Source organism: Mustelus asterias, unplaced genomic scaffold, assembly GCF_964213995.1.
Source record: "Mustelus asterias unplaced genomic scaffold, sMusAst1.hap1.1 HAP1_SCAFFOLD_4432, whole genome shotgun sequence".
Lineage (NCBI taxonomy): Eukaryota > Metazoa > Chordata > Chondrichthyes > Carcharhiniformes > Triakidae > Mustelus > Mustelus asterias.
The window spans coordinates 946-12,500 of NW_027594377.1; the positions used below are offsets into that span (position 1 = coordinate 946).

Consider the following 11,555-nt stretch of genomic DNA (forward strand, 5'->3'; position numbering starts at 1 on the left):
TCTCGTAGCAACCATTTCAGCCCTTGGAAATAGCCTCTGAGAGTCTACCCTATCCAGACCTCTCAACATCTTGTAAACCTCTATCAGGTCACCTCTCATCCTTCGTCTCTCCAGGGAGAAGAGACCAAGCTCCCTCAACCTATCCTCATAAGGCATGCCCCCCAATCCAGGCAACATCCTTGTAAATCTCCTCTGCACCCTTTCAATGGCTTCAACATCTTTCCTGTAATGAGGTGACCAGAACTGCGCGCAGTACTCCAAGTGGGGTTTGGGGTTAGGGGTTTGGGGTTGGGGGTTAGGGGTTTAGGGTTAGGGGTTTGGGTTAGGGGTTTGGGGTTAGGGGTTTAGAGTTAGGGGTTAGAGGTTAGGGGTTAGGGGTTAGGGTTAGTGACACTCACCGACACAGCCCTGTAGACAGGAAATCCAGAACTCCAAGCGTTTGAGGCTGCAGAGAGGGATGGGGAGGAGAGGGTTAAACTCTGCACCGTCAGGGGATAAACGGAAAGACCCCCCGCCCTCCCCCCGCGGTGTGAGAGGGACGGGGGAGTGGAATGGAGTGGAGAGGGTTAACCCTAACCCCCCCTCTCCCCCCGTGGTGTGGGAGGGACGGGGGAGTGGAATGGAGTGGAGAGGGTTAACCCTAACCCCCCCTCTCCCCCCGTGGTGTGGGAGGGACGGGGGAGTGGAATGGAGTGGAGAGGGTTAACCCTAACCCCCCCTCTCCCCCCGTGGTGTGGGAGGGACGGGGGAGTGGAATGGAGTGGAGAGGGTTAACCCTAACCCCCCCTCTCCCCCCGTGGTGTGGGAGGGACGGGGGAGTGGAATGGAGTGGAGAGGGTTAACCCTAACCCCCCCTCTCCCCCCGTGGTGTGGGAGGGACGGGGGAGTGGGAGAAACTTACTTCAACAAACTGAAGATGAAAGCGTTGAACTTCTTCTGGGCGCTGTTGATGTGGGAGATCTGATCCAGTTGGTGATACAGGTTGTACAGAGGCTTCACACAGGGAACTGCAAACAGGAACAGGAGGAGAATCAGATACACTTCACTCAATAACACATCCGAACCCCAAACACTAACCCTGAGCCTAACCCTAACCCCAAACACTAACCCTGACCCTAGCCCGAACCCCCTAATCCTAACCCCCTAACCCTAACCCCCGAACCTAACTCCAAACCCTAACCCTGACCCTAGCCCTGAACCCTGACCCTCTAAACCTAACCCCCTAACCCTAACCCCCGAACCTAACTCCAAACCCTAACCCTGACCCTAGACCCCTAACCCTAACCCTAAACCGAACCCTGACCTTAACCCTAAACCTAAGCCCAAACCCTGACCCTCACCCTAAACCTAACCCCGAACCCTGACCCTAACCCTGATCCTAAACCCTAAACCCCTAACCCTAACCCTCTAACCCTAACCCCCTAACCTAACTCCAAACCCTAACCCTGAGCCTAGCCCTGAACCCTGACCCTGACCCCCGAATCCTAACCCCCTAACCCTAACCCCCGAACCTAACTCCAAACCCTAACCCTGACCCTAACCCTGACCCTGGCCCCCTAACCCTAAACCTAACCCTGAACCCTGACCTTAACCCTAAACCTAACCCCGAACCCTGACCGTAACCCTGATCCTCAACCCTAAACCCTAACCCTCTAACCCTAACCCCCTAACCTGGGCTGAGAGGTGGCAAATGGAGTTTAATGCGGAAAAGTGTGAGGTGATTCACTTTGGAAGGAGTAACAGGAATACAGAGTACTGGGCTAATGGTAAGATACTTGGTAGTGTGGATGAACAGAGGGATCTGGGTGTCCATGTGCATAGATCCCTGAAAGTTGGCACCCAGGTTGATAGGGTTGTTAAGAAGGCGTACGGTGTGTTAGCTTTTATTGGTAGAGGGATTGAGTTTCGGAGCCAGGAGGTCATGCTGCAACTGTACAAAACTCTGGTGCGGCCGCATTTGGAGTATTGCGTACAGTTCTGATCGCCCTATTATAGGAAAGATGTGGAAGTGTTGGAAAGGGTGCAGATGAGATTTACCAGGATGTTGCCTGGTATGGTGGGAAAATCGTATGAGGAAAGGCTGAGGGGCTTGAGGTTGTTTTCGTTAGAGAGAAGAAGGTTAAGAGGTGACTTAATAGAGGCATACAAGATGATCAGAGGATTAGATAGAGTGGATAGTGAGAGCCTTTTTCCTCGGATGGTGTTGGCTAGCACGAGGGGACATAGCTTTAAATTGAGGGGTGAGAGATATAGGACAGATGTTAGAGGTAGGTTCTTTACTCAGAGAGTAGTAAGGGCGTGGAATGCCCTGCCTGCAGCAGTAGTGGACTCGTCAACATTAAGAGCGTTCAAATGGTTATTGGATAAACATCTGGATGATATTGGAATAGTGTAGGTTAGAGGGGCTTTAGATTGGTTCCACTGGTCAGCGCAACATCGAGGGCCGAAGGGCCTGTACTGCGCTGTAATGTTGTATGTTCTATGTTCGAACCCATACCCTGATCCTAAACTCCTAACCCTAACCAAAAGCCCCCAACCATAACCCTAAACTCCTAACCCTAAACCCCTAATCAAAACCCCCTAACCATAACCCTAAACCCCTAACCATAACCCTAAACCCCTTACCATAACCCTAAACCCTTAACCATAACCCTAAACTCCTAACCATAATCCTAAACACCTAACCATAACCCTAAACCCCTAACCATAACCCTAAACCCCTAACCATAACCCTAAACCCCTAACCATAACCCTAAACCCCTAACCATAACCCTAAACCCCTAACCATAACCCTAAACACCGAACCATAACCCAAAACTCCTAACCCTAACCCCCTAAGCCTAACCCTGATCCTAAACTCCTAACTCTAACCCCCTAACCATAACCCTAAACCAAACCCCTAACCATAACCCTAAACTCCTAACCATAACCCTAAACCCCTAACCATAACCCTAAACTCCTAACCCTAACCCTAAACTCCTAACCATAAACCTAAACTCCTAACCATAACCCTAAACTCCTAACCATAACCCTAAACTCCAGGCCATAACCCTAAACCCCTAACCATAACTCCCTAACCATAATCCTAAACTCCTAACCATAACCCTAAACTCCTAACCATAACCCTAAACCCCTAACCATAACCCCCTAACCCTAACCCTGATCCGAAACTCCTAACTCTAACCCCCTAACCATAACCCTAAACCCAAACCCCTAACCATAACCCTAAACTCCGAACCCTAACCCCCTAACCCTAACCCTGATCCTAAACTCCTAACTCTAACCCCCTAACCATAAACCCAAACACCTAACCATATCCCTAAACTGCTAACCATAACCCTAAACCCCGAACCATAACCCTAAACTCCTAAACCTAACCCTAAACTCCTAACCATAACGCTAAACTCCTAACCATAACCCTAAACTCCTAACCATAACCCTAAACCCCGAACCATAACACCCTAACCCTAACCTTGATCCTAAACTCCTAACCATAACCCTAAACTCCTAACCATAACCCTAAACCCCTAACCATAACGCCCTATCCCTAACCCTGATCCGAAACTCCTAACTCTAAACCCCTAACCATAACCCTAAACCCCTAACCATAACCCTAAACCCCTAACCATAACCCTAAACTCCTAACCATAACCCTAAACCCCTAACCATAACCCTAAACCCCTAACCATAACCCTAAACCCCTAACCGTAACCCTAAACCCCAACCATAACCCTAAACTCTTAACCCTAACCCGAAACTCCTAACCCTAACCCTAAACTCCTAACCCTAAACTCCTAACCCTAACCCTAAACTCCTAACCATACCCCTAAACCCATAACCATAACCCTAAACTCCTAACCATAACCCTAAACTCCCAACCATAACCCTAAACCCCTAACCATAACCCTAAACCCCTAACCATAACCCTAAACTCCTAACCATAACCCTAAACTCCTATCCATAACCCTAAACTCCTATCCAGGACCCCAAACCCCTAACCATAACCCTAAACTCCTAACCATAACCCTAAACTCATAACCATAACCCTAAACCCCTAACCATAACCCTAAACTCCTAACCATAACCCTAAACTCCTAACCCTAACCCTAACTCTAACCCCCTAAACATAACCCTAAACCTCTAACCCTAAACCCCTAACCATAACCCTAAACCCCTAACCATAACCCTAAACCCCTAACCATAATCCTAAACCCCTAACCATAACCCTAAACCATAACCCTAAACCCCTAACCATAACCCTAAACCCCTAATCATAACCCTACACCCCTAACCATAACCCCCTAACCCTGACCCTAAACCCCTCACCCCAAACCCCTAACCATAACCCTAAAACCCCTAACCACAACCCTAAACCCCTTACCATAACTGTAAACCCCAACCATAACCCTAAACTCCTAACTCTAACCCTAAACTCCTAACCATAACCCTAAACCCCAAACCATAACCCTTAAGTCCTAACCATAACCCTAAACCCCTAACCATAACCCTAAACTCCTAACCATAACCCTACACTCCTAACCATAACCGTAAACTCCTAACCATAACCCTAAACCCCTAACCATAACCGTAAACCCCTAACCATAACCGTAAACCCCTAACCATAACCCTAAACTCCAAACCCTAACCCCCTAACCCTAACCCTGACCCTAAACTCCTAACCATAACCCTAATCCCCGAACCATAACCCTAAACCCCTAACCATAACCCCCTAACCCTAACCCTGACCCTAAACCCCTCACCCTAAACCCCTAACCAGAACCTTAAACCCCTAACCACAACCCTCAACTCCTAACCCTAACCCTAAACCCATAACCATAACCCTAAACCCCTAACCATAACCCTAAACTCCTAACCATAACCCTAAACTCCTAACCATAACCCTAAACTCCTAACCATAACCCCCTAACCCTGATCCTGAACCCCTAACCCTAAACCCCTAACCCTAAACCCCTAACCATAACCCTAAACTCCTAACCATAATCCTAAATCCCTAACCCTAACCCCCTGACCTTAAATCTTACCCGAATACAGACTGTACAGAGACTTCACACAGGGAACTGCAGGTACAGGAACAGAGTGAGATACACTTCACTCAGTAACACACCCTAACCCTAAACCCTAACCCTGACTCGAACCCTAACCCCAACCCGAAACCCCCAACCTTAACCCTGACCCTAAACCCCTAACCCTGACCCGAATACAGACTGTACAGAGACTTCACACAGGGAATTGCAGGTACAGGAACAGAGTGAGATACACTTCACTTAGCAACGCACCCTAACCCTAAACCGAACCCCAAACCCCTAACCCTATCCCCTAACACTAACTCCAATCCTAACCCTAACCCAAACCCTAACCCTGACACTATCCCTAAACCCCTAACCCTAACCCTGACACTAACCCTAACCCCAACCCTAAACCTAACCTGAACCCTAACCCTGATCCTAAACTCTAACCCGCTAACCCTGACCCTAAAACCAAAGCTAACCCTAACTTAAACCCCGAACCCCAAATCCTGACCCTAAAACTAAACCTAACCTGGACCCTAAACCTAACCCTGACCCTAAATCTAACCCTGACCCTAAATCTAACCCTAACACTAACCGTAACCCAAACCCTAAACCTTATCTCTAACACCTAAATCTAACATCTAGCCCTAACCTGAACCCTGACCCTAATGCTAACCCTAACTCTAACCTTAATCCTGACCCTAACAGTAACCCAAACCTTAACCCTGACCCTAACCTGAACCCCTGACCCTAACCATAACCTTAACCCTGACCCTAACGCTAACCTGAACCCTAACCCTGACCCTAACGCTAACCTGAACCCTAACCCTGACCCTAACCTGAACCTTAACCCTGACCCTAACCCGAACCCTGACCCTAACCTGAACCCTAACCCTAAACCGGACCCTAACCTTCCCACACCCCCAATTTAACAAACTGCTGTACCCCAATGAGAGTCAGCACCTTCAGGAGAGGAGGGGAACCCTGTACCCCAATGAGAGTTAGCACCTTCAGGAGAGGAGGGAGACCCTGTACCCCAGTGAGAGTCAGCACCTTCAGGAGAGGAGGGGAACCCTGTACCCCAGTGAGAGTCAGCACCTTCAGGAGAGGAGGGGAACCCTGTACCCCAATGAGAGTCAGCACCTTCAGGAGAGGAGGGAGAACCCTGTACCCCAGTGAGAGTCAGCACCTTCAGGAGAGGAGGGGGATGTTATCTGGGCTTCACCTGTTTTAACGGAAGCTTCCACGACAGACCAGAGGGTATTTGGTCTTCGACCCACGATCAGGTCCTGTTTGTAGGGATTTAGTCCATCGCTGAGGATAGCGTAGAGAGCGGGACAGAGATCTCCCAGAACCAACCGGCCCACTGAGGGGTTAATCCGACTGTCTCCAAGCTGTGCCTATAGGGAGAGAGAGAGGAATGTCACAGTGCGGCGCTCCCTCAGCACTGACCCTCCCACAGTGCGGCGCTCCCTCAGCACTGACCCTCCCACAGTGCGGTGCTCCCTCAGCACCGACCCTCCCACAGTGCGGCGCTCCCTCAGCACCGACCCTCCCACAGTGCGGCGCTCCCTCAGCACTGACCCTCCCACAGTGCGGCGCTCCCTCAGCACTGACCCTCCCACAGTGCGGCGCTCCCTCAGCACTGACCCTCCCACAGTGCGGCGCTCCCTCAGCACTGACCCTCCCACAGTGCGGCGCTCCCTCAGCACTGACCCTCCCACAGTGCGGCGCTCCCTCAGCACTGACCCTCCCACAGTGCGGCGCTCCCTCAGCACTGACCCTCCCACAGTGCGGCGCTCCCTCAGCACTGACCCTCCCACAGTGCGGCGCTCCCTCAGCACTGACCCTCCCACAGTGCGGCGCTCCCTCAGCACTGACCCTCCCACAGTGCGGCGCTCCCTCAGCACTGACCCTCCCACAGTGCGCCGCTCCCTCAGCACCGACCCTCCCACAGTGCGGCGCTCCCTCAGCACTGACCCTCCCACAGTGCGGCGCTCCCTCAGCACTGACCCTCCCACGGTGCGGCGCTTCCTCAGCACCGACCCTCCCACAGTGCGACGCTCCCTCAACACTGGCCCTCCCACAGTGCGGCGCTCCCTCAGCACTGACCCTCCCACAGTGCGACGCTCCCTCAGCACCAACCCTCCCACGGTGCGGCGCTCCCTCAGCACTGACCCTCCCACAGTGCGGCGCTCCCTCAGCACTGACCCTCCCACAGTGCGGCGCTCCCTCAGCACTGACCCTTCCACAGTGCGGCACTCCCTCAGCACTGACCCTCCCACAGTGCGGCGCTTCCTCAGCACTGACCCTCCCACAGTGCGGCACTCCCTCAGCACTGACCCTCCCACAGTGCGGCGCTCCCTCAGCTCTGACCCTGTGACAGTGCGGCGCTTCCTCAGCACCGACCCTCCCACAGTGCGGCGCTCCCTCAGTACTGACCCTCCCATAGTGCGGTGCTCCCTCAGCACCGACCCTCCCACAGTGCGGCACTCCCTCAGCACTGACCCTCCCACAGTGCGGCGCTCCCTCAGCTCTGACCCTGTGACAGTGCGGCGCTCCCTCAGCTCTGACCCTGTGACAGTGCGGCACTCACTCGGTACTGACCTTCTGTACAATATTCCGGGCAACACTGAAGTGGGAGACAATTTTATCGACAGCCACGTTGATGGCCCAAAGCAAACCTGGACAAGAAAAGATGATTTTACAAACACTGGGAACATGACAACAGGGGCAGTGAAACATCGGCAATGTTCCATCGGATCACAGAATCCCTCCAGTGCAGAGGGAAACCATGTTATCACGGCAGAGGTGAGCAAGATGTTTCCTCTGGTTGGGGGGAGTCTGGAACCAAGGGCTACAATTTCAAAAATGGGGAAGTCACCTTTAACAGAGATGAGGAGAAATTTATTTACTCCGAGGGTTTGCGAATCTCTGCAATTGCCTCCACGATCATCCTCAACACCGGTGCCCCACAAGGCTGTGTTCTCAGCCCCCTACTATAGAACATAGAACAGTACAGCACAGAACAGGCCCTTCGGCCCACGATGTTGTGCCGAGCTTTATCTGAAACCAAGATCAAGCTATCCCACTCCCTATCATCCTGGTGTGCTCCATGTGCCTATCCAATAACCGCTTAAATGTTTCTAAAGTGTCTGACTCCACTATCACTGCAGGCAGTCCATTCCACACCCCAACCACTCTCTGCGTAAAGAACCTACCTCTGATATCCGTCCTGTATCTCCCACCACGAACCCTATAGTTATGCCCCCTTGTAATAGCTCCATCCACCCGAGGAAATAGTCTTTGAACGTTCACTCTATCTATCCCCTTCATCATTTTATACACCTCTATTAAGTCTCCCCTCAGCCTCCTCCGCTCCAGAGAGAACAGCCCTAGCTCCCTCAACCTTTCCTCATATGACCTACCCTCCAAACCAGGCAGCATCCTGGTAAATCTCCTCTGCACTCCTTCCAGCGCTTCCACATCCTTCCTATAGTGAGGTGACCAGAACTGCACACAATATTCCAAATGTGGTCTCACCAAGGTCCTGTACAGTTGCAGCATAACCCCACGGCTCTTAAACTCCAACCCCCTGTTAATAAAAGCTAACACACTATAGGCCTTCTTCACAGCTCTATCCACTTGACTGGCAACCTTTAGAGATCTGTGGATATGGACCCCAAGATCTCTCTGTTCCTCCACAGTCTTCAGAACCCTACCTTTGACCCTGTAATCCACATTTAAATTTGTCCTACCAAAATGAATCACCTCACATTTATCAGGGTTAAACTCCATTTGCCATTTTTCAGCCCAGCTTTGCATCCTATCTATGTCTCTTTGCAGCCTACAACAGCCCTCCACCTCATCCACTACTCCACCAATCTTGGTGTCATCAGCAAATTTACTGATCCACCCTTCAGCCCCCTCCTCTAAGTCATTAATAAAAATCACAAAGAGCAGAGGACCAAGCACTGATCCCTGCGGCACACCGCTAGCAACCTGCCTCCAATCCGAAAATTTTCCATCCACCACCACCCTCTGTCTTCGGTCAGACAGTCAGTTACCTATCCAATCGGCCAACTTTCCCTCTATCCCACACCTCCTCACTTTCATCATAAGCCGACCATGGGGGACCTTATCAAACGCCTTACTAAAATCCATGTATATGACATCAACTGCCCTACCTTCATCAACACACTTAGTTACCTCCTCAAAAAATTCTATCAAATTTGTGAGGCACGACTTGCCCTTCACGAATCCGTGCTGACTATTCCGGATTAATCCGCATCTTTCTAAATGGTCGTAAATCCCATCCCTAAGGACCCTTTCCATCAATTTACCAACCACCGAAGTAAGACTAACCGGTCTATAATTACCAGGGTCATTTCTATTCCCTTTCTTAAACAGAGGAACAACATTCGCCATTCTCCAGTCCTCTGGCACCATCCCCGTGGACAGCGAGGACCCAAAGATCAACGCCAAAGGCTCTGCAATCTCATCCCTTGCCTCCCAAAGAATCCTAGGATACATTTCATCAGGCCCAGGGGACTTATCGGCCTTCAGTTTATTCAAAACTGCCAAGACATCCTCCCTCCGAACATCTATTTCCTCCAGCCTATTAGCCTGTAACACCTTCTCTTCCTCAAAAACATGGCCCCTCTCCTTGGTGAACACTGAAGAAAAGTATTCATTCATCACCTCGCCTATCTCTACTGACTCCATACACAAGTTCCCACTACTGTCCTTGACCGGCCCTAACCTCACCCTGGTCATTCTTTTATTCCTCACATAAGAGTAAAAAGCCTTGGGGTTTTCATTGATCCGACCCACCAAGGACTTCTCGTGTCCCCTCCTAGCTCTCCTAAGCCCCTTTTTCAGCTCATGAATAGCTGGATACTATACTCCTTATACACCTCTGACTGTGCGGCCCAATTCTCCTCTAACTCCATTTTCAAGTTTGCTGATGACACCACCGTAGTGGGTCGGATCTCAAACAATGACGAGACAGAGTACAGGAATGAGATAGAGAATCTGGTGAACTGGTGCGGCGACAATAATCTCTCCCTCAATGTCAACAAAACGAAGGAGATTGTCATCGACTTCAGGAAGCGTAAAGGAGAACATGCTCCTGTCTACATCAACGGGGACGAAGTAGAAAGGGTCGAGAGCTTCAAGTTTTTAGGTGTCCAGGTCACCAACAACCTGTCCTGGTCCCCCCCCCATGCCGACACTATAGTTAAGAAAGCCCACCAACGCCTCTACTTTCTCAGGAGGTTAAGGAAACTCAGCCTGTCAGCTACAACCCTCACCAGATGCCCCATAGAAAGCATTCTTCCTGGTTGTATCACAGCTTGGTATGGGCTCCTGCTCTGCCCAAGACTGCAAGGAACTACAAAAGGTCATGAATGTAGCCCAATCCATCTCGCAAACCAGCCTCCCATCCATTGACTCTGTCTACACTTCCCGCTGCCTCGGGGAAAAGCAGCCGGCATAATTAAGGACCCCCCCCCACGCACCCCGGACATTCTCTCTTCCACCTTCTTCCGTCGGGAAAAAGATACAAAAGTCTGAGGCCACGTACCGACCGACTCAAGAACAGCTTCTTCCCTGCTGCCGTCAGACCTTTGAATGGACCCTACCTAATATTATCTACCTACCTTGTGGCGACTGGGGGATTCTCACACTAACTTCATTGCAGTGTTAACGTAAGCCTTACTTGTGATAGTAATAAGTAAACTTAAACTATATTAAGTTGATCTTTCTCTACACTCTATCTACACCTATGACCGTAGGGACGGCACGGTGGCACAGTGGGTTAGCGCTGCTGTCTCCCAGCGCCAGGGACCCGGGTTCGATTCCCGGCTCGGGTCACTGTCTGTGCGGAGTTTGCACGTTCTCCCCGTGTCTGCGTGGGTTTTCTCCGGGTGCTCCGGTTTCCTCCCACACTCTGAAAGACGTGCTGGTTAGGGTGCATTGGCTGTGCTAAATTCTCCCTCAGTGTTACCCGAGCAGGAGTGTGGCGACTAGGGGATTTTCACAGTAACTTCATTGCAGTGTTAATGTAAACCTACTTGTGACCAATAAATAAACTTTAAACTTGAAAATCTTTGCAACTATGAAGATTAAAATCACCCAGAATTATTGGTGTATTCTATTTGCATGCATTTATTATTTGTTGATGTATTCACTCTCCTACAGTCTGGTTACTGTTCGAGGGCCTCTGCGCTACTCTGACTCAATGTCTTCTTTCCGTTGCTGTTTTTTAAAACATACAGTGAAAAGAATTGTTTCTTGCGCTCTGTACAGACAAAGCATACCGTTCATAGAGAAGGAAAGGAGAGAGTGCAGAATGTAGTGTTACAGTCATAGCTCGAGTGTAGGGAAAGATCAGCTTAATGCGAGGGAGGTCCATTCAAAAGTCTGACAGCAGCAGGGAAGAAGCTGTTCTTGAGTCGGTCGGTACGTGACCTCAGACTTTTGTATCTTTTTCCCCGATGGAAGAAGGTGGAAGAGAGAATGTCC

General features: G+C 50.6%; 1 protein-coding gene across 1 annotated transcript in view; it reads right to left on the reverse strand.

Moving 5' to 3' along the window:
• Positions 1-398: 398 nt before the first annotated feature.
• LOC144491097 (AP-4 complex accessory subunit RUSC1-like) overlaps positions 399-11,555 on the reverse strand; it is a gene marked incomplete at both ends in the record, with an annotated part of 12,643 nt that continues 1,486 nt past the window's right edge. The window contains 4 exons of the mRNA XM_078208779.1: positions 399-445; positions 902-1,007; positions 6,256-6,430; positions 7,638-7,714. Coding sequence (XP_078064905.1) covers positions 399-445; positions 902-1,007; positions 6,256-6,430; positions 7,638-7,714 — 405 coding nt within the window. The remainder of the gene's footprint in view (positions 446-901; positions 1,008-6,255; positions 6,431-7,637; positions 7,715-11,555) is intronic.